This window comes from Suricata suricatta, chromosome 12 (assembly GCF_006229205.1).
Source record: "Suricata suricatta isolate VVHF042 chromosome 12, meerkat_22Aug2017_6uvM2_HiC, whole genome shotgun sequence".
Taxonomy (NCBI): domain Eukaryota; kingdom Metazoa; phylum Chordata; class Mammalia; order Carnivora; family Herpestidae; genus Suricata; species Suricata suricatta.
Window position 1 is genome coordinate 91768875 of NC_043711.1, and position 23121 is coordinate 91791995.

General features: G+C 52.4%; 1 protein-coding gene across 1 annotated transcript; it reads right to left on the bottom strand.

Moving 5' to 3' along the window:
* Positions 1-243: 243 nt before the first annotated feature.
* On the bottom strand, positions 244-18208 carry SDC4 (syndecan 4). The gene is made up of 5 exons (XM_029918024.1): positions 18098-18208; positions 6141-6279; positions 5016-5062; positions 3990-4188; positions 244-556 (listed from the first exon to the last, which is right to left on the bottom strand). The coding sequence occupies exons 1-5, from the start codon at positions 18164-18166 to the stop codon at positions 405-407; spliced, it is 606 nt and encodes a 201-aa protein (XP_029773884.1). The 5' UTR covers positions 18167-18208; the 3' UTR covers positions 244-404.
* Between the last annotated feature and the right edge of the window lie 4913 nt (positions 18209-23121).

The window sequence follows — 23121 nt, forward strand, 5'->3', positions numbered from 1 at the left end:
GTTCTAGGTCCTTCCCCCAGCTCCTTTTCACAAGAAGGAGGGAGAAGGCCACTGGGGGCCGAGCTCCAGCTTCAGAGGGGCTCTGGACCAGGCATGCTCAGTACAGGCTCTAAGCTGGGCCCCCATTGTAAAGTGGAAGATTAAGAAATGATCGAATCCCACACCTGCCTTCAGCAAGGCCAGGTGTAACCCCATTTTTCTGCCGGGACAATCGAGGCCCAGAGAATCAAGAAGAGGCAGGCAGGAACAGAAGGCGGTGCCTCTTCTGACATAATCACAGCTGGAGATGCTGACAGGTCAGTGTTAGTTAGATTGCCCTCCCCCTACCCTCATGTCCACCCTTCAAAATCCTTCGTGGCTTCCCTCCCCGCTGAGGTCCAAGCCAGGGTACCCAGGAGGGCACTTCAAGCATAGAACTCGTTGGTGGGGGCTTTTTTGTAGATAGGTTTCTTGCCCAGGTCATAGGTGCCTTCGTCCTTCTTCTTCATGCGGTAGACGAGCAGCAGGACCAGGAAAACAGCAAAGAGGATGCCCACGCTGCCGCCCACGATCAGAGCTGCAGAGGGAGGGAAGTGGAGAGCTGCGGGTCAGGACCTCGGGAACACGGTCACCCCCTGCTAGCCGGCTCTTTTATTCTTAATTTCTTTCTTTTTTTATTTTTTAATGTTTTATTTATTTTTGATACAGAGAGAGACAGAGCATGAGAGGGGGAGGGGCAGAGAGAGGAGACACAGAATCTGAAGCAGGCTCCAGGCTCTGAGCTGTCAGCAGAGCCCGATGCAGGGCTCGAACCCACGAACGTGAGATCATGACCTGAGCCGAAGTCGGAGGCTTTAACTGACTGAGCCACCCAGGCACCCCTTTTTAAAATTTCTAATGTTTATTTATTTTTAGAGAGAGAGAAAGACAGAGCAGGAGCACGGGAAGGACAGAGTGAGAGGGGAAAACACAGAATACAAAGCAGTCTCCAGACTCCGAGCTGTCAGCACAGAGCCTGACACAGGGCTCAAACTCACAAACCGTGAGATCATGACCTGAGCTGAAGTTGGACACCCAACCTACTGAGCCACCCAGGCGCCTCACCGGCTCTCTTACAACTAGACATCATCACTCTTGCTGTTACCTGTCCTCGGCATGATCTCATGAATGAGCGAGGGGGTCACTGGAGATCACCAAAGACCATGGTGCCACAGTGGCAAAGCCACCATTCCAACCCACGCCTGCTGGGGTCCCCAGCCAGGCACTTTCCAGACACCAGGCTGATGCCCCAGGAACCACTTGGCACAACCTGAGCCGGGAGCAAGCAAATCTGCAGGCCTGAAAATCCGCCTAGATGCACCGAGCGCGCGGGCCTCAGTGCAGTGCACGGTCTAGCTGGCTGTGTGCACACACCCACACAGGCCTCCCCATCTAGCGACAGGTGTGCACCTCCCCTAGACACACAGGTGTACGCTACGGCTCACAGCTCTAACGGAGTGGCGTGGCCAGGCTGCCACGCCACTGACAGTTTCCTACTGGTTTACGTTCCTGTGTTTCCAGCTTGGTGGTTAAGGCCCAGGACCCACTCCTGTTACTCGTCACTGGCTGTATGATCAGGCAAGTCCCTTCATCTCTCTCGCTGCAGAGCGGAAATAAAAGTACCTTTCTCACACATCTGTCCTAGGATTAAGTAAATTAATCCACCCGAAGTGCTTAGAACAATGCACAGTGTATACTCAGTCCTCAGGAGCCGTAAACCTTTGTGGGTTTATGATCCGTGCCCCTAGCACCCTGAATTGGGCCTGGCACAACAGTGAGTGCTTAATACATGACACTCATGGTTCAGCTCAGAGAGGCACTGCCTAAGGGCACCTGCTCGTGTCAGGCCGCTCTGCGCTGCTAACCTCGGGCCTGCAGCTGTTCTACATCATGCCAGGCCACCTGAAGGGCTCGTTCCTCTTTGTTGAGGGGACAGGGATATCTCAGAGTCCTTGCTGCGGCAGACCGAGTCCTCTAATTTGGTCTTCCTAAGGCTAAAAAGATTAATTTCCCACCCTGCGCACACTCCAGATCCATGCACAGAATGGGGGCGGAGTGGCACAGGGGAGCCCAGTAAGGTTCTCTCTTAGCTAAAACTCAGCTAAAACAGCAACAACGTATCCCCAGGAAATAGTAGAAAAGGCACCTGGAAGAAGGTATCAACCCCATTCCTGTTTTTATCACCTTTCCCTCTGATGACCCTCCTCTACTAGGACTGTGCTGGGACCTGGACCCCACAAAGTCAAGGGTCATGGACAGTCTCAAAAGTCACTGCTCCTAGGTTCGAACACGAACGCCTGGTTTTGTGACTTTGGACAAGTGATTTGGCATCTCCGGGCCTCAGTTTCCTTACTTGTAAGAGTACAGCCAGCCACCGTGTCTGAGAGGTTGCGGAGACTCCGCGAGGGGGGCACACGGAGCGGGCGGCACCCGGCAAGCCCTTGAGAAACCCCCAGGTGCCGTTCAGGTGCCAACTAGCACAACAGCGTAACTTCTCGCGTGAAGCTCTCATGCTCGGATGATTCTCAACCGCAGGATTTCAGATATGACGCGGCTTTGGTCCTGTCTCTTGCTGTGGGACCCAAGCAAGTGGTCTGCTTTCTCTGGGCTTCAGTCTCCCCACGCATATAAGACATACTCGCTTGGACTAGATGGGTGGTTTTTTTAAAGTTTTCTTTAAAAGCAGCAGAACCCTTTGTTGGTGAAAGCAAAACCGTATGCTAAGCCCACATGTGCCAGCTCAAAGTGAAACTCTGTGGTTTAAGATTATGTGGTCTCTAGGGGCTCCTCTAGTTCTGACACCACCGCCACCCCTCTCACATCGCACAAAAAGTAGCGAAGGAAAAGTAGAAAGAATATGGACTCGGGTCTGAGGAGGCTAGGGTCAGGGCTGGGCTGGGCCCAAAGTCACCCTGGGGTTACATTCCTAGAGAACCTTATCTGTAAACTGTAGGCCAGGCCCTTTATGTGTCCTGGGTGGGGGCAGGACACAGGGCTCCTTCCTTGTACCTCAAGCCCCCCCTCCACCCCCACCCCCCGAAGGTGTTGGCCCAGCTGGCCTGTGGCTGCTTAGAGCCAGGAGGAACCCAGACTGGGCCCAGGGCGTCCACTCAACCTGCTGGTCCATGAAGACCTGCCCTTGGCCTAGAACACTTGGCCATGAAGACAGTTCCCTATGGAGACCCCAAAGCTGCCCGGGAAGGAGAGCGCAAGCAGTCACCGCCCCAGCTAAAGGCCCCACGGCCAGGCTTGAAAGGGCCGTTCCTGAAGCCCCAGCCCGGGATGCGGCTGCCACCACAACGGCACACCACAGACACGAGCCCTGCGGCTCTCGCGTCAGCCCAGACGCCGCGCCTCTCAAGGCCTCTGTTCTTAATCTGTCACACTCTTGTAGGATGAAGAGTCCGTGAAGATTCATTGACAGATGACACCAACCAATCAGAAAAGCCCTTGACAGCTTGCCGATATTATTTCAGATTCTAATTTTCATGGAGGTATCCCACCAACCCAAGAAGGCAGCACTGTACCCATTTACAGAGGAGGAAACGGAGGCTCGCATCCTCAACTGAGGCTGGAAAGCTTCTCAGCCAAGATCACAAGGCTGTCAAGTGACAGAGCAGCAAGGAGGGAAGGGAAACCAGCCCCATCCAAAGGCGTCTCTGCACTTTTGAGGGAAGTTAACCTCCCTAGGTAGCAACCCCAGCCTATGAAACCAAGACAGGACTTAAGGCAAGTGACTGACTCCTAGCTGTTCTTTAAAAGACTCTGACAGGCAATTCTTCCGTGCCCTCCACCTGGCCGCTCACCCAGTCGGAGCCACCCTTAGGAAGGTGTAGTCCTCGAGACTTCAGGGCACCCAGTGTCTAGAAGGAAGGGGCACCAAGAAGCCCAATGCGCCACCACTGCCTGGCTATCTGCAGCACTGTTTCCCAGTCCTCCACCCGCTTCAAAGTATCTTGTGAGGCCCTTACCGGCCAGGACCTCTGTCCTCTCGAAGATGCTGCTGTTCTGTGCAGCGCTGGACATGGACACCTTGTTAGACACATCCTCGTCCCCTTCGAAGGGTGAGATCCTCTTGGGGATGACCTCATTCTCCTCCAGCTCCTTGGGTTCAGTGGGGACCCTGCTCCCAGGCCCTGCCCTCTCAGGGATATGGTTATCCAGAGGCACCTGGATGGGGCGGAAGGAGGAGAGATAAATACTCAGCTTTGGGGAGGGACCCAGGGCAGGGACAGGAGCATTCGGCCAGGGAGGGAGTCTGCCTCTGCCAGCCTGCTGGCTGAACCATGTGGTCCTGGAGCTGAATTCAGCACCAGCCTCTCAACAATCGGCCTATCAAATGCTTCCCCTCAACCTGTCTAGTGGATCTGTCCCCGGTGAGGAATGAATCATGTGACCGAGGGCACAGAGAAGCCGGCGTTACCACTCACTGCCGGTCAGTGGGTGTTCTAGAACCGCCATCCTGGAGGGCCGTGTGGCAAAACTTTGGAAAGCGCTTGCCCTTGAAGGCAGCAACTCTGCCGCTGGGACTCTATTCCACGATGCTAACCAGAGACTTGAGTGAAAGATGCCTAGGGTGGTGGTGTAATTTTAGAGTATCGAAAAATCATAAACAGCTTTCCCATCAATAAGGAGAAAATAATGATTATTATGTAGCCTACAGAAATGGAAAAGAACGTTTAATTATATGAGGAAATAAACTCCTGTCCACTTTAAGTGAAAACAGCAGCAGACAAGACTATGTATGTAATTTGATATTAATGCTGAGAAATGCCTAGAAATGCACGGAAAAGGGGCTGGAAACAATCTAAGTGTTGAGAGTGACCATCCCAGGAAGACGGATGGCCATGACCCACAGTGGTGCCTGCCCTGAAGGAGCCAGGGCCACAAATATAAGCTTTCTTGCAGAGTGAGGTCAGACCCTCACTTATGGGCCCCTCAATAGGTGTCAAGAGAGGAGCAAGTGGGGGAGAGGCAGAAGCATGTTAGTTACGCACCAAGGGTTGAATTACTTCGGGGAAGATCTTGGGGTCCTCCAAGCCATCTGTAAAGTCAGAAAAGCTGTGTGAATATGAGGCCATTTATCCTTAAAGAATCTTCTCCTTCTTCAGCCATGGCTGGTGGGAGTCCTATCTTACAAGCAGTCCTCAAATGCTCAGTGTACAGTAAGTGACCATTCCCACCCCAGCCTCAGTCACCTCATCTGTAAAATGGGGCTCCCAAGACCCTATTCCCTAGCTCTTTCACAAGAATGCTAGGCAGGTCGCTGAGCAGAGATGCTTTGTCAGCTCCAAACCCTTGCTCTGGAATGTCTGGATCAGGGGCCTAGCACTGGTTAGAAACGCAGAATTTCAGAGCTCACTGAATCAGAGTCTACATTTGAACAAGATTCCTGAGGGCTTCCTCTGAGAAGACTCTAGAGTGCCTAGTATGTGCCAAGAGAGCTTTAATTCAGTCCAATCCCCAGTTCGCTGATTCACTATTTTACGGATTCGGAAACCAAGGCTCAGGTCACAGAGAGGCAGTTTGAACTCAAGACTATGGGACGCCAAAGCTCAAACTTCAAATCGTCACACCATCCTGCACAGAGAAGGCATGCCTCTCAGCAGCTCTGTGTGGCCCAGGAGCCAGGGCCAGAGTGTTACAGAAGACCATGAACCTGCCCTGGTCCTTGGTCTGCCCCCGCTGGGCCCCTTCACACCTTCCCATCTCCCTCTGAAGCAGGGGCTCTTTCTTGGCTCTCCACCCACACTTCTGCCCACACATGCTCCAAGGCTTTGGAGCTGGCCCTTCTTTTCAAAAGAAGAAAACACTATCAGTTCTTTCCAGCCCCACCCCCACCAGGCCCCCAGCCACGGGCAGACAGGTCCAGGCTGGTGCTCAGAAAACCTACAGCTACAAAATGAACTCAAAGCAACAAATAACCCGCCCAAGGAGGGCTGCCAGAGAGTGGAAAACACTGGATAGTTACTTTTGTTTCCCCTTTATTGAGAGGAGAGGAGCTCTGTTGGAAAACCCCCACACAAATCCAAGTCTCAAGACAAGCTCACCCCACTATGGTCTGTGAGGCCACTTTCCCTCCAGCCCCATGACCCCAAGCCTGCCCACCCCACCCTCCATACCCAGATCTCCAGAGCCAGACAGCTCCAAGTCATCCGGCTCCTGCCCGGGCCCTCCGACATCCTCATCATCTGGAAGGGCTCCAGAAGAGTATCCGCCCTCTAGGAGGTCTTGGGGGTCGATGACTTCAGTCTCTCGGATCTAGGGTGAAAAAAGGAGTTACATCAGCCACTTCTGAGGACACATCAGTGGACCCCTGGTGCTTGGCAACAGTCCCTGAGCCCCGAAAGGCACGGGAGAAGGCATTCCATTAGGTAGCCTGGGGTGCTGGAAAGTCACCTGGCACCCCTCCTGGCTCTCTAACTTGCTGTGTGACCTTAGGCAAATCTCTTTCCCATCCTGGGCTAATAAAAAATCACTGGTAATAATCAGAACACCAAACACTACTAGGCACTATTTACTATAAGCAGTTACTATGCACCACTCCCTATTCTTATTAGAGGCAGGTCTTCAACCTCACTTTGCAACCAGGGAAACCGGGCATTTCCCTCTGACACGAGCAGCAGGTGGAAGAAGGGAGGCTTCAGCATCAGGCTGCCTGACCGCAGCAGCCACATGGGCTGGAGGGCGGGCCGCTCCAGGGTTCCTGGGTGCAGACACAGTCACCACTGGCTCACCTGTGACAGGGAGAGGGCTGCTGGCCCTGGTCTTTCCCAGTCCAGGACGCCTTTCCCAGCTGAGTCAGACTGGGCTGGGGCGGACAGAGCTGGCTCCCCCACACCTCAGGGAGGCCTCGGGCCAGGTGCTGCACAGCCCCACTGACTCACAAATACACGCACACATTCCCCTAGCTTTAGAAGCATCTCCCACAGGCTCTGGTCTGTACCAGCACAGGGTGAGGCACGATCCATTCCATCACCCACAAATGTCCTCAGCCCCTACCCTTCGGGAGTCTGTCACATCACAGCAGAATCTTAAGCCTACTTCCATTGAGAAGCTTTCCAAAGCAAAGTGTCAGGGTCCGGAGAGGCAAAGACTCCCAAGGTCCTACAAGTACATCAGCTACTCTGTTCCCATCCCCGGAGCTCACGAGGGTAGGAAGCATTTAGAATGCTCACCACCATTCCCCTTAGTTCGGGGGGAAGGCTTCCCACAGAACACCAGTGCTGGGCAGAGGTCATTTTTTTTGGTTAATTAACTCAAATACTAAAGTGTCTACTTTTGCCAAAAGAGATAGGGTTTCAATGGAAGTTCCATACACAGCCCTCCTCAAAACATTCTCCTCTTTTTCCCCAAAGCCCCTGCCTGGAGGAGACCGGTGCTCCGCTCAGAACCACAGAACACCAGCTACCGAAGCCAGGGAGGCCTGTCCCTTCCAACTCACAGAATTTAAGACAATTCGAACCCCGAACAGGGCAGTGACTTGCCCAAGGTCATATGGTTGAGTTAGCTGCACAGCTCAGAGGAGAGAGAGGCCAGGTCATGTCTCTCTTTGACTGCTCCAGGCTGTCCTTCACCAGAGGAAGACAGCCAGGGACATGGGGGAGCCCAAGAAGGAATTATCTGTTTCTAGGACAAGGTAACCAGGGCAGGCGAGACCCAGGCTCCTCCTGGGCTTCCTCCGCTGGCTTCCGAGGAGAGGCCGGCAGAACCTGACTGTCATGCGCCCCCCCACCCCCCACCCCCGCCAGGGCCTGTGTCGGATTCCCGGAAGGGAGCAGGGTCAGACCAGGGAGAAGGCGGTGGGCACGCAGCCCTCTTCCACCGGATGGAAGAATCTTCCCCGAATACTTGGCACGCACAGGGGTGGGGAGCCAGAAGGGGTTAAGCCCCGGATGGGGATGACTTCATGACTCCGGAATCAGGAGCTGCTGAGCTCCTAGTGCTGGAATTCCAGCCCCCGCACACAGCCCCACAGCCCCGTGCCTGTGGCTTTAGTTTGGCAGCTCAGGAGGGCTCCGGGTGGGTGGTTGCGAAACTGTCCCTAGGGCGAGATCCCTGCTGCAAAGCAAATTCCCCCAGGCCCAGATTCTGAGAGAGCAGGACCTCCTAAGCACTTAGCATGAAGTAGGTCCCCCTGATAAATCTTTTTTGCCCAAGGTCACATTGGCAGAAAGTGGCCACACTGGACCAGAATCCAGGTACAGGTCACCTGAGCTTTCAACCACACAGAAAAAAGAACACGTGCACGAACACACATGTCCACAGAGGGCCTGACCACCCAACTAGGAGAGAGCCCTGGTGAGTGGAGGTCAAATCGAGCCCAGGAGAGAACGAAGGGACTTCGGCCACTTGTCGGCCAACCTTGGAGACCACACTGGCCATGGGAGCCTGAGCTCCAAGTCCTTAAGGCAGGGGCTGGGGTCCCAACACGGGGTGGTTTCAGGAGGAGACCCTCCTCACCCCCCCCCCCCCGTCCTGAGGAGCCACGGAATGTGGGTCCCTGAAAGTGTTAATGGGGTGTTTCGAAACAACTCCTGGCATGAGCATGCGGACTGGCTCAGAGTTACTACTTGCGGCTAAAGGAAGGCTAAGAGAGCAGGCAGGTGTGGTGAGGAGGCCCCGGGAGCCAGGGAGCACGGAAACCCTGATTCACTCCCAGTTCAGCCCTCTTAGGGATCGCCTGGAGACCCCTCACCCCTGCTGCTTTCTACACCAGGTTCCCGGAGAGGCCACACGACTTGTCTAAGGTTGCACCAGGGGCCAGAGGCATGGCAGCATCAGACCCTGTCACATACCTCTTCCGGGGCTCTCAAGGCTGTGTTAGAGGAGCCAACCTTTCTTTCTCCAGCAAGTCACAAGTCCCAGGGCCTGGGATGGGGAGGCTCAGGAGAGGACACAGGAAAGCAAATCCTCTTAACTCTGGAAGCCTTCTCTCTGCCCCTGCCTCCCTCCTCCAGTGGGAACCCATTAAGGTGAGGCCAGCAAGAGAGCACCAAACTCCATGGGACTGTGGACAAGCATCCCTTCATATCCATAGGTGGGGAGGGGTAGGGCATGCCAACAGCCCTCCCTTGCCTCACCCACTTTGCAGACAAAACCCATTCAGTCCAGGTGGCTTTGAAGAAGCCACCAGGCCACCCAGTAGCCAAACCCAGCCCTGATCAGAGGGACCCCACCCTGCTCCCAGCTGAGCTTACCCCACCTGTTCTCCACTCACCCTATCCCTGCCCGAGGAACACGTGTTCACGTGTGTGTGCACGCTCAATGGGCCCTCAGGCCTCCCTTCTCACAGAGCACAACGGAAATCACCAGGTGAATAAGGCAGTGGGCCTGGGTCCCACAGACCCTGTCTACCCCGGAGTGTATGGACGCCTGGGGTCAGTGCCTGGGGCCAGAGATGCTGGATGCCTCCCCAGATTATCCTCTAAAGAGAGGGTGGGTGCTGGTTTGTTCTAAAGGAACTAACACCTGCCAACAGAAGGTATCTAAGGCCACTGGGCCTGATGGTCTCATTTTGTAACCCGGCAAACAGATTAAAAGACAAGGGACTTTGCCAAGGTCACCCAAGCAGTTGGCGGCAGAGCTGGACTTAGAACCTAGGTCTTCTGGCTCCAGGCTGGAGTCATCCTCCCTCCCTGCTTCAAGGGTTTTGGCTGCAAAACAAAAGGGTCTCGGCAAACCCACAGGCCACAGCTGACAGTACAGCCATATTCCGCATCCAGTCCTTACGCTAGAAGCATGGAAAGAAGTTAGGAAAAGGTCACCAACCCCACCCCAGAGCCCTACAGCTTCAGTCACCAGGGAAAGGCACCAGGTGCGGTGACTGGCTGACATAGCCACGACGTGCCAGGCGCCACGCCGCACTCTTCTCTTGATGAACTCATTTGACAGGCACGAGAGTCTTAGAACATGCTCTCTGTCCAACCTTGCAGGAAACCGAGGTGCGGGGGAGTCATTTATCCAAAGTCACATGACTAGAAAGCAGCAGAGCTGAGATTTGAACCTAGATCTTTCTCAAGACCATGCCTCAGCTACAACCAGACTTCTCACTGCCACCCACGAGTCACCTCTCCACCCCACCCCCACAGTGCCAGGCCAGGCTCCACCAGGGAACAAACAAAGGTGAAAGTGATATTGCTGAAACAAAAGCACAAAAACTTGGCTGGGGTACCAGAGAGCTCAGGGTCAAGGCCTGGTTAAATCGAGAGCTGGTGGGAGGAAAAGAGGGAGGAGAGCCTGCCCCCTACCCCCTACACCCACCCCTGCCCCAGGCCCTTCCCCAGCAGAGGTAGGGTCAGGGGTACCTTTGACCTTTTTCAGGAGGTCAGACCAGAAGGACAACTGGGAAAAGCCAAATTAAACAGGGGGGTGGCAATACTAAAGCCCCCAGTTATCCTGACAGGAGATCCCCAGAAGGGGCTGTTGGTGCTCACTGCCTTCCCCCACTGCCCCTCCTTTTTTGAAGGGTCAAATATCCCCCAGGATGAGCCACAATCAGAGCTCTACACCTCACCAGAAACCCACGACCCCCACCAGCAAAGCGCAGTCTGGCCATGGCCACTTCCTAACTCCAGGAGCCTTGGGGTATACTGAAGCCTGAACCCTCAGTTTTCTCTTTTGGTAACCAGGGCTAGGAGCACCCTGCAGGATGAGGAGGATTAGGTGAAATGCATCAGTTGTGTGCAAGGGACCCAGCATATGGCCTGGTACACAGCAGGTGCTCATTGAGTAGTAGCTATTATTAATCCCCACCTGCCTTCCTTCTGGCTAAAGGGATTAGTGACCAAAAGGTCAGAGAGACCTGGAAAAAGCTGTAGAAGCAGTTCCATTGCTAGAAAGGTGGTCAGTGGGTGGCAGGGGGTGGGGGTGGGGGGTTGCAAATCATGATGGGACCTAATCCTATAATGAGTGTTCATTTTGCTTCTGAGACCAGAGACTTTCCAACAACCAATCAGGTCCCTGGAGACTGCAAAGGACCCAGAGATGGGCAGAGACCTGCTCAAGGTCGCACCACTTGGAACACCTGTCCTAAGAAGATAGAGGCAGAGAAAACTCTGCTGTATTTTTCCAAAAGGAGCAAATGGCAGTGACCAGAGATGCCTGACATTCTACTTAAGGACCTGTACTCCCAGGGTATTTCCTGACCTGCCCTGGGGATGAAAACAATATCCAGAAGGCAATAAGAAACCACACACCAATCCACAACCTGGTGCTCTGGTGACTGAAGGGTTAAAGCCAGATCTGGGAGTAGGGGTGGGGCTAGGGTGGGGGTTCGAATGTCAGCTCTGCCCACTCCAAGGTCGAGTTACTCCAAACACAATCACTCAGGAGCCAAGCCAGGCCTGGCACGGCCAGCAGCCAACTTTTCACCAACCCCCACCCTCCCAGGGCAGCCCATTCCACAGTGAGGGCTCCAGGATCCTGGGGTGCCAGCTAAGAATGGGGGCAGAGGTGGGAGCTACTGCAGCTCTGGCCATCCCCCTGCCAGCAGCTGATGCAGCACCCTTGCCACTAACTCCTAGGTGGACCTTGGGAGATTCCCTCCCTGGGCCTCAGTTTCCCTACCTGTAAAAGACTGTTCAGAAAGAGACAAGCCTCCCTCTGTCTCGAGGCCTGGTAACCAAGCTGGGCACTGCTCCGATTACCACTGGAGACAGCCAGGAGGGGGCTGGCTCCCGGAGGGCTGCAGAGACAGAGGTGCATTGAAGCTGGGGATGTAATCTAGGCAGCAGATCCGAAGTCCCCGCTGGATCTGCGGGCGGGACATAAACAAGCCTCCCGTGTTCTCAGGAGCAGAGCCGATAGCCTTGTCTCGGCTGATTAGATCAGCCCTGGGTGCTGGCTTCCTGGCCCTTCCCAGCCTCCCTGCCCTGCCCCCCTGCCCCCACACCCCGACTCAGGGAAGCCACTGCTCCAGAGTCAGTCTGTCCCACAGACGTCTCCCAGCTGGTCTTCCCCCGGGGGAGGAGTGTCCCCACTCTCTGTGACCGGCCGCAGGTCATCCCTGCCCCCACGCCCTGAGGTTCCAGTGGCACCGCCAGTCCCATAGGCCTGGCTGCAACCGGCAGGCTCCACCAAGTCACTGTTTCCACACATACCAGCCTCTCCCTGCCTCCCCTTTCCATTACCCCAGGTGTCACCTGACTAGCAGCCTTCTCTACTGCCAGAGAAAACTGGGGCAGCAGAGCTCTGGGCCTGCAGGCAGGGGAGGAGAGAGGCAGAATAAGGATTGGGGGGGGGGGGCAGCTGAGTAGGAGGGATTGACCAAAGGGTGGGGGTGGTGAGAAACCAGGGGCACAGAGTGGGTGAAATGTAGCAGGAATAGGTAGGGGGGGATTGTAGAAGGCCAAAGCTGGAAAGAACTGTTCAAATCACAGAGCGATCTCCTGGGGACTCCCAGGCGCTCTTGGGTAAGGATGAAAAGTTTTGGACCCCGAGAACTGTAACCCGGGGTTTACATTTTTTAGCATGCGCACCTCCCTGAAGCCAACATCCGCCAGGTTAAGAACCCTGGTCTCGCCGCTGAGGATAAACCCAAATCGAGCGAGCACTTTACAAGTTTGCCAAACACTTTACAAGTTGAGTGACACAGGTGTTTTGTTAGAGGACACATCGATGAAGTGACTTATTAACCAACTGCGTGTCCTGGGGTGAGCAGCAGAGCTGGGCTGGTGACTCAAGTTTCTCTGGCTGGGAAATGTACCCACTTCCAGTCACCCTGCCTCCAGCAGACAGGGCCAAAGGGCCTGGCCGGGTGCAGGACAGCGCCTGAAGGTCACTAGTGAGTTATGGCAAGCCAGCTCAAGAAGCCAGGTCTCTAGTCCTCCTGGAGTTGATTCGGCCCCAACTGTTGACACAGGCCTTCTCCTCTGTCTCCAGGCACTGTGCACTCAAAGTGTGTGAAAACCGGCCCCCAGACACCATCCTTCCTGCCCACCATCACACCTCCCTCCACACTTGCAATTCACTCAGCCTCCGTGGGACTAGAAACTCTGCCCCTCCAGCTCAGGAAGGGTGACCTCATTCTGGGCAGTGCCTAGGTGGTCCCCGACTCTGAGCAACCGCCCCCCCCCCCCCCCCCCCCCGCAATCGCCCTGCAGGCTGCAAACTGCTCAGCAAAGGTTTCCTACAGATCCCGGCAGGAGGGGTGGGGCTGCTGAGAACTAGTTCTTGTTTAAATATAAACCCATCTGATAATTAGCAAACAGCCCACTTCTAAAACAAACAAACAGGAGATCTGAACTCCATCCGCCCCACCCTCAACTCCTCCCTTCCCACCTTGCGGGTGGGGGTGGGGGGAGGGAAGAAAGTGTTCTAGGGGCCCCAGGTATGGTGGGGGGCGGGGGGGAGTGGGATCCTCCAAAGCACAGGGCCAGCTGGCAGGGATAGGAATGTCACACAGGACGAGGCCTCCCTGCCAGGCACTCAGGGCAGCCCTGTCCCCCTCCTACCAGCTCCACCGCAATCCTGATGTTCTTGCCCACCAGGAAGCAGAGGCTGGGGGGACCCAGGTGACATGGCCAAAGCCATGTAGCTAGGAAGAGGTGGCCTTCGCACCTCTGAAGTTAGGTCTGCCTAGCTCCAAGTCACTGTTCCAGTGCCCTCCTGCGGGTTCCAGGAAGTAAGGGGAGAGAGGGGGGCCTCAGAAAAATCAGACACTCCTGGGGTCCAATCCCATCTGGACTACATGTCGGCTTTGCTCTGGGAGCTCAAAGCAGGGGCAGCTTCCAGTGCTGCTTTAAGGGAAACAGAAGACTGGAGGAATTCACACCCAGTCAAAGTCTACAAGGACAAGGCGCCTGGAAAGTCCGAAGCCTCCTACTAGCATTTCCTGGGCATCCCCTCAAAGGCCCTGGACACCGAGACGCTGACTGTCTCTAATCGGCTCTCAGGGGACAAGGTGTTGAAGCCTTTTCCAACACCCTCACCAGAGTCCTCCTACTAGCCAGGAGGCTGAAAGGAAATGGGTGACTCAGGCCAGCCACCGCTCTCCTCCAGTGACTCACAGGCCCAAGTCCAGCCCCTTCCCCCAATTTTAAATGGTCATTTGGAAATCACACCCCCCAGTCCAGGAGGCTGAGAACAACTAGCAGCCAATTCCTCCCAACAGGGAACTGGGGCGGGAAGCCCAGCCTGGCCCTCCCAGCTCCCCATTCAGGGCGCCCTGCACTCCAAGTCCTTGCAAAGGCCTTCTGTTTCCAGGAGCTGGGGATGGCAGGAGCTGAATGTCTCCACCCCCCTGCTTCTCCACTCCTTTAGGTTCTTTACCAAGAAGGCCAAGAAAGCTCCCCTCCCCCCACCAGTGTATTTTCAGGGCAGGGAGGACCCTTGGAGGGCTTTTGGCCTACCTCATCACAGAGCTGGGGACACTGAGATCCAGAGATAGGGCATATTTGCTTCCAATTCAGGAAGTAGAATCCAAGGTATCTGCCTTCAAACCCAGCCAGAATTTCTCATCTGGAATGTTCTCGGAGGACGCTCAAACCAGACACCTTGTATTATCAGAGAGACCTGGTTCTGACCTTGCCAAGCCACTACCTTCCTCTGATCATCAGTTTCCTGTATAAGTGGAGATAATAAAACCTGCCTCACAGTTTCCCTGGAAGGCATGCGTATTAGTGATAAATAACCTCAATGCATCCTTTAGAATGAAGTTACAAGTGCGTGAATTTACTCATTCATGCGAACATTTCCTGGGTACTAAGTAAGGGACAAGTGTTTCGCTGAAGATGAATAGGGTAGAATTCCCCCCTGGGTGTGTATGGGTGGAAGTGGGGTGTGTGCTGGGGATGGAGAGGGGGTGAGACTCGGAATTTGGTGTGGTATATTTAATTCTCTCACAAACTTTAAGTTTCTTCAAGGGAGGGAATGCCTTAGGTGCGGAGGGTTTCTACAGCCCCTTTCAAAGAGTAGACATTTGGGGCTCCTGGGTGACTCAGTCTGTTAAGCAGCTGGCTTCCGCTCAGTTCACGCTCTCATGGTTCATGAGTTCGAGCCCCGCGTCGGGCTCTGTGCTGACAGCTAGCTCAGAGCCTGGAGCCTGCTTCAGACTCTGTATCTCCCTCTCTCTCTGACCCTCCCCTGCTCACGCTATCTCTCTCTGTCTCTCAAAAATAAATAAAAATTTAAAAAACATTAAAGAAATTTCAAGAGTAGATATTTAATCATTAATAGAATACTTGAGCTAAAAAGGGCACTCAAGGTCATTTGTTTCAAACCCCCTTTTACAGATGGGGGACGTCAACCTCACAGAACCCTCCAAACCATGGCCCAAAATATATTCTTTAGTAGTTCTCTGGGCTTTTAAGAATTCCACAGAGCTCTCACGGACCATGCAAGGGTCCTAGGCCCCTGGGCTTCTGCCCCACCCCCACCTCAGTGCAATCAAGGAGACCAAAAACATCTCTAAGCTAAAGTACATTTCCCCAGACCCCACTGGGCCTGCTGCCACCTGAGCAGGCTGTGACCCTGGGCAGCAACACCTCTGGAGGGGTCCAGCTCCCAACACAGGGCTGCCTTTCATCGGCCAGGGAAGGAGTGGCAGAAGGCAGTTCAGGGGAATGCTCCCCGCTGGACAGGAAGAACTGGTTTGGGATGGCAAGCCCCGCCAGAGAAGAGGCTGTCTACCCCGCCTGGGTTCCCTTCCCAAAACGTGCGGCACCAAGCCCCTGGGGTGGGGATAGGGTATCGCCCAAGGGGAGAGCAGGCCTTTGGTTTAAACCTAAAACTTGGAGAGGGCCTCAATAGCACTGCTGGAGAGGGACCTCAGTTCCCTCATCTGTAAAGTGGGCATAATATAATCTCCACGTGCTGGGGTTTTGCGCGCGTGTGTGTGTGTGTGTGTGTGTGTGTGTGTGAGGATAAAATGCCCCAGACCCAGCATGTGGAAAACTCAGCACCTCATAACTACAATTAGTAAATCCCTTCTCCGGAGGCCTATTTTCTCCACCTGCAAAAAGAAAAAGGCGGGCCTCCAATAACGGATCCAACTATGGTCTGATTTTCTGGCCACAACCTTGGAAGGAAGGGGGCGGCAGAGGCAAAAGGGGAAGCCCTATGACCCAATTAGAGGTGGAAGGTCCCTGACATTTACCAGGAAGGGGAGTGCTGAGGTCAGGATGAGAGCCAGACACCTCTCAGGAAGCAGCTGCTCAGGGCCTACTTCTCCCCCAGCTGATGGGTCATCGTGCCAGGGCAGACACAGCGGCCCTCCCCCAAACCGTATCCTTCTGACTGTGACCGCCGCCAGGACACAGCTGTCTCTTCCTCACCCTGAAGCACCCACAGACTCAGCAGCCTCTGAACGGAGCCTGCCCATGTGACTGCCCATGCAGTGACCTCACCACCTCCTGGGTCTTTCTTTTCCCCCCACTGTCCAGGCCACCAGGACCCAATGTGGCATTCCTCTGGAGGGCTCCCCAGCTGCTGGACTCAACACACCTCTCAGGGCCTAATTTAGGGCACTGGCCCAGGGAGCGCAGGTGTAGGTTGGAGTCTTGGCTCAGACACTAACCTTTTGGTTTGGATGCCCTTAGTCCGGGGCAGTCATCGCCTCACTCTGGGCCCCTGTTTCCTTTCACCTCAGAATTCCTTGAGGCCAGCCAGCCCCAAATCTCAACAGATTCAGGGCCACCACTCAGAAAGCATCTCACTGCAGCTTACCCTGAGAGCAGGAACTTGGAAGCCCAGTGGCCTAAATTTGAATGACTCAGCCCCTGATTAGCTGTGTGACCTTGGGTAAGTCAGCTAAGCTCAGCCTCAGGACCAATTTAAGAACTGTAAACAGCAGGGTTGTTTTCAGAATTCAGCAAGGTGACAGGGCGATATTAGAACACCATAAGGCATACCATCAGCGCTAAATGTTTGCTATCATCACTGCAGGTCAGCTGTTGTGCTGGTGGTTTATTCTCTGGGTCTCACGGATTCCTCAAAAAAAGCCTGCCAGGCAGATAAGACTTCCCCTAACCAAGCCCAGAGAAACAGGTGCCCCATCAAAAAATGAACAATGATTCAACTCCACAGACTTGCTCCCTCTAAAAAGGGGGGCTTCGTTAAGGGAATGAAGGGGGTAACGAAGCTGGGGTTCTTGGGGACAGACAGACTCTCCCAGTGACTCCTGCTCCTCCAAGTTCCCAGGATGAGATTGCCACCCTTCCCGCCCCCAACACTGGTGGTGGGGATGAATGGAGCTTCTAGTGGCCCAGGGCTTTGTAAACTAGGACAAGGACCCGAGGGCAGTGAGAAGGAGGGCTTCTCAAGGCCACTGAGGCCTTCTGTCCCCCAGCCCCTTTCCCCTTCCCCCTACTCAGGGTGGGTACTCCAATTTCCCTTTTGCAATTCAGCAGAAATAAACAGCATTCTTAAAGAAAGCAGAGACTCGATTCTTGGTGAAGTGCTGAGTCCAAACCATCCCTCCCGTCTGCCCTTGGAAGATCAGAGTCCCAACTTTGTAGGGACGCTAAAGAGGCACTGACCATCTCCTGCCGCGTTCCCTCCTGCCCGTTGTACAGATGGGGAAACTGAGACTCAGAAGAGACAAGGCTTTACCCAGAATTACAAGCCAGCGACAGGGCTGGGGCCAGACCTGAGGTCAGGGCTCAGTCCTTCACTCCCCGGTGTACGAAACGAGGCTCCGCACAGCCCTCCCCCCTTCCCCTTCCAAGTACGCTGCCCCTCGTACCCAGGCCCTATCGGATTCTAGAGCCGCCGCTCTGGGCGCTTACGTAGGGCGTGCAGGGGGATCCAGGGCCCCAAGATCACCGGGGGAGGGCGAGGGTGTGGGGGGGGGTAGGGTGTTGAAGAGGTGACACCGGCTTAGTCACGTCCGAGCCTAGAGCGCGCGGTGGGGCCGAGGCCAGGGGAGGCGCGAAGAGCAACAGGCTGGGGCGCACATTCGTGCGCGGGAGCCACCCCGGCCCGGAGCCTCCCCGTGACCCGGGAGCCAAGTTTTCCAGCAAAGTTTCCCCGGCCTCGGCGTCTAGTGGAAGGCGGCGCAGACCCCTGAGCACCCCCTATCCCAGGCCCCCAGGAACAAAGGAGGCACCAGGCCACCCTCCGGGGATCTCCAAGCACCTACCGACTCGGCGGCGGCGGTGGGGACGCCCACGAGGAGCAGCAGCAGCGCGAACAGGCGGGCGGAGGCCATGGCACGGCGGTCCGCAGAGGGCGCGCAGGCGAGTGGTCGGGCCGGGCGCGCCGCCCCACTTATAAGCGGCGGCCGGCCCCTGCCCCGCCTCGCCCCGCCCCTCCGCCGCACCCCTCCCGGAATTCCCCTGCGAAAGCTGGGCCTCGGGGCGCTGGGCCCGCCCACGCGGCTGGAAACCCCGAGGGACCCGCCAGGCGCGCGCTCACCCCGAGTCCTTGTCCCCTTTATTTCTTTGATTTGCCGCCAGATAGAGTCACCGCCCCCATGTCCCCCCCAGACCACTGCCTCTAACCCATTTCATACTTGGGGAAACTGAGGCCACGTATAGGAAGAACTTGCCCAGGGTCTTCAGTTTAGACCCGCGCTCCTCAAACCCGGTACACTCCTTTCTAAGGAGAAGGAAGATATTCCAAGTCGGACGTGAACATGCGGAGCCTTAAGGGGTCTGCACAATATTTCTGTAAAGAGCTAAATGTTTTAGTCATTACTCTAACTCTAACACAGGGGCTCAAAAGCAGCTATAAATACAAGAGAGTGGCTGTATTCTAATAAAACAGGATTTATGGACCAGTGAAATGTGTATTTCATATAATTTTCACGTGTCATGAAATATCATTCTTGTTTTGATTTTTTTCCCCAACCATTTGAAAATGTTAAAACCATTCTTAGCAGCAAGCTGAACGAAAACAACCAATGGGCAAACTTTTTGGTTTTAGGACAGCTGACCTGTTTTAAGGGATTTGGTTTCCTGATTTTGAATTTCAAAAAAGTTTGATCTGAGAACGAGTCTGCAAGTCTGTCTCAGATCTACTGCCACCCTTCTCTTAAAGAAAGTTGTGGGGGGCCTGGGTGGCTAAGTTGGTAAAGTGTCCCAATCTTGGTTTCTGCTCATGACCTCCCAGTTCATGAGTTCCAGCCCTGCATCAGGCACTGCGCTGACAGCGCAGAGCCAGCTTGGGATTCTTTCTCTCTGTCTCTGTCTCTGTCTCTGTCTACGTCTCTGTCTCTCTCTCTCTCTACCTCCCTCCCTCTCTCTCAAAATAAATAAACTTAAAAAATAATAAAAGAAAGTTGTGTGTCTGCCTTACCCCAGTATCCTCCCAAGAAGTAGGGTAGGATTGGGGATGGTAATCCTCTCAGGCCCCCAAGTACAGACCCCAAGTACAGTAACTGTTGGAATTATTAGCAGGAAGCATCCTATGATAATCAATCAAAGTACCTAAGGCACCTAGACTTACCTCTCGCCCTGATTGATTTCTACATGTCTCTTTCTAGGGCAGAAGCATAGCCTCATAACCAGGATGTTTTGGCCTCTGCTGGGATACTGTGAATTCATATACTTTGTGAAGTAGAGTTGGGAGTGAATTCTCCTCTTTCCTCCCTTAATTATCATCAAAGGACAAAAATCTCATGTAGGGCAAAGATCCTTGGCACTCAAGCAAGCTTCAAATGCCGATCATATTTTTCCCCACGGATTTAAAGATAAGCAATTTTTTTCCAGCTACACTCATTACCCTTCCTTAGGATTGAGAAATAAACTGAGAAAATGAGTGAGTTTCATGTCAGAATAAGAACTCCTTTTGCAAGTCACATGGATTTCGCAATCTTTGCTTTTCCACAACTGAAGGAGGGCCTAATCTAATTGTCAGTACATGGATCGCTAAAAACAATTTTTGATGATAGATCACTATGCGATGTTGGTTATCTGTCAACACATCGCTGTAACGAAACTCCTTTCATTCCCAGCAACTTCTTCGCAGTGGTGCGCTGGTAAATGTTCAGCAATGAGTTGGGGAAAGTAGGAAGTGCTAATCTGTACCATTTGCCAATTTCTGCGGTATAAATACTCCCACCGTAGCTGATTGCAAGCTACCAATGTGACGTCACTAAACACAGAGTTGGTTAGAGATGAGTAATCCTTCTGTCACACACGGTGCAAAATAATCGGTGGGAATAATATCAAGGGCATAGATAACAATAAAATGTAGTGAAGTAATTAGGAAATGATGAGTTTTGAGTATATATTTCCTTTGTTTTTAATATAGTTTATATAATTGTAAGTTTATAAGATTTAATTTTTAGTAATGGTCATGTTACCAAAGGTGCCTATACCACCCACAAATTGCCTAAACATTGAACCTGTACAATCTTGCTTTGGCACACTACTGATTGACAGCTATAAAAAATTAAAAGTAGGAATAAAATTATTGCTAAAGCCCATCTCACATTGAATATACAATATTCATCTAGGGACACATGACTACTTGGTAAGGAAACATTGCCCCTGTTTAAGAATTATTTATCATAATTTGTAGAACTGGATTCACAAGTGTATGCATGTCAAATTGCACACTTTAAATATGTATAATTTATTTCATTTCAGTTATATTTCAATCAAACCATTAAAAATGTGTTTAGGACTTTTTTCTTTTGGAGGAAGGGTATATATCTTTTTTTTTTTTAAGTTTATTTATTTTGAGAGAGACAGAGAGAAGCAGGGGAGGGGCAGAGAGAGAGAGACGGAATCCCAAGCAGGCTTCGCACAGAGCTTGATGCGGGGTGGGGGTAGGGGGCTCAAACCCACAAACTGGAAGACTATGACCTGAGATGAAATCCAGAGTCAGATGCTCACCTGACTGAGCCACCCAGGTGCACTGTTTTTAGGACTTTAAAAAATCGTAGTATATTTACATTGTTTTGATCAATTGAATTTTTAAAATTTTAAGTATGCTCCACATCCAGTGCAGAGCCTAAAGCAGGGCTTGAACTTGGGATCTGAGATCAAGACTGAACCATCCAAGCGCCCTGATCAAATACATCCTTATGATAATTATAATGATAGAAAATTAATGATACCTAGTCTTATGGTCCTAGAAGGTAAAATAATGATCCAATTCACAGATATATTTTTAGGCAGAGAAATATGATAGAGCTATTAATTAGCTATTTAAGCATCAAAAAAAGAACATTATAGTAGGGCACCTGGCTGGCTCAGGCAGTAGAGCATGCCCCATAGGGTGAGAGCCTACTTAAAATTTAAAAAAAAAATGGTAAAAAAAATTTTTTTAAGTTTATTTATTTATTTTGAGAGAGAGCAAGGGAAGGACAGAGAGAGAGAGAGGGAGGGAAAGGATTCCAAGCAGGCTGCACACTGTCAGCACAGAGCCTGTCCAGGGGCTTGATCTCACAAATCATGAGATGATGATCTGAGCCAAAATCAAGAGTCTAACACTTAACCAACTGAGCCGCCTGGGTGCCCCGTATGGTAAAATTTTTATGTGGTAAAACATGGAGTGGAAATTTGAGTTTGAATAGAAAAAAAGAAAGATGTAAAGTTTCCATTAGAGAAGAGCCTATTCGTCTTTTATGTATTTATTTATTATCTTTATATCTAACATGGGGCTCAGACTCACAACCCCAAGATCAAGAATGGCATGCTCTACCCACTAAATCATCCAGATGCCCCTGTTCATGTATTTTTTAAATGGATAATTGTAGCTTCAAATTGCTAAGGTTCATTCAATGGGATACACTTAAAAGAATAACATAGGGGGCGCCTGGGTGGCTCAGTCGGTTAAGCATCTGGCTTCGGCTCAGGTCATGATCTCGCAGTTTGTGGGTTCGAGCCCTGCGTTGGGCTCTGTGCTGACAGCTAGCTCAGAGCCTGGAGCCTGTCTTCAGATTCTTTGTCCTCCCCTCTCTCTGACCCTCCCCTGCTCAAGCTGTCTCTCTCTCTCTCTCTCTCAAAAATAAATAAAACATTAAAAAAAAGAAAATTATAAAAGAACATAGACATTTAGTTGTGAGTGTATGAATTTACAATATGTCAAAAATTAGAACTTTTAAAACTCGTTAAACTTTGGATGAAGGGGTGGCCTTCATCCAATGAGCCTGGGTGGCTCAGTAGGTTGAGCTCCGGCTTCGGCTCAGGTCCTGATCTCACGGTTCGTGGGTTCGAGCCCCGCGTAGGGCTCTGTGCTGACAGCTCAGGGCCTGGAGCCTGTCTTCAGGTTCTGTGTCTCCCCCCCTCTGCCCCTCCCCCACTCACATCCTGTGTCTCTCTCTTTCAAAAATAAATAAACATTTTTTTAAATTAAAAAAAAAAACTTTGGTTGAAAAAGTTTAGCTGTCAACTAAAAAATGCATCAGAAGTACATAATTTTCTTTTTTTTAATTTTTAAAAAATTTTTTAATTCTTTATTTTTGAGAGAGAGAGAGAGAGAGAGAGAGACAGCATGAGCAGGGGTGGGTCAGAGAGAGAGGGAGACACAGAATCCAAAGCCAGGCTCCAGGCTCTGAGCTGTCAGTACAGAGCCCGACACGGGGCTCAAACCCACGGACTGTGAGATCATGACCTGAGCTGAAGTCTGGACGCTTTACCGACTGAGCCACTCAGACGCCCTGTACATAATTTTCAATAAACATTTGGAGGGCACACTAACAAAAGAGATTGAGTAGTGCCGGTTTAGACAGCAGAAGCGATCCTGTCCTCCTGAAATGAAGAAATTAATTTCACCTTCTCAAAGTTCTGAGAATCTCTCGGAAGCCATGAAATACGTTTGAATTTAGTTATTTGTAGATTTGTGGGGTTTTAGCCTGTGCTTCGTGGGCTGGGGACGGGGGGGGGCATGGATGGTCACTACTTCCATAGGGTTTGTGTCTCTGTGAAAATTTCTGGGGTAAGAAACTTCAGGTTCTCTCTTCCTGACCCCCAAGAGGTTAAAAACAATTTGAACAGACTCTGAGGCCCTTTAAAACATCTCAGTGGGTTCTTCTTTGGCTCCCAGAAAACAAAATGTACTAGTCAGAGGTTGATGAATTGAACTGAAGTCCCCAATTCCCTACATGGGACTGAAGTAAAACAAAACAAAACAAAACAAAACAATAACCAAGTAAACACAATCCACAAGGAGGTTAGGGCCAGAAGTTCTTGATTAAAATCTTGTTTTCAGCAC

What these genes read in the sequence shown, in the direction of transcription:
- SDC4 (XM_029918024.1), bottom strand. Translation starts at nt 18,166, where the DNA reads ATGGCCTCCGCCCGCCTGTTCGCGCTGCTGCTGCTCCTCGTGGGCGTC. An exon ending in CCACCGCCGCCGCCGAGTCG is followed by an intron (nt 6,280 to 18,097) that starts GTAGGTGCTTGG and finishes TTTTCACCCTAG; the next exon opens with ATCCGAGAGACTGAAGTCAT. An exon ending in CCGAAGTAATTCAACCCTTG is followed by an intron (nt 4,189 to 5,015) that starts GTGCGTAACTAA and finishes CGCCCCATCCAG; the next exon opens with GTGCCTCTGGATAACCATAT.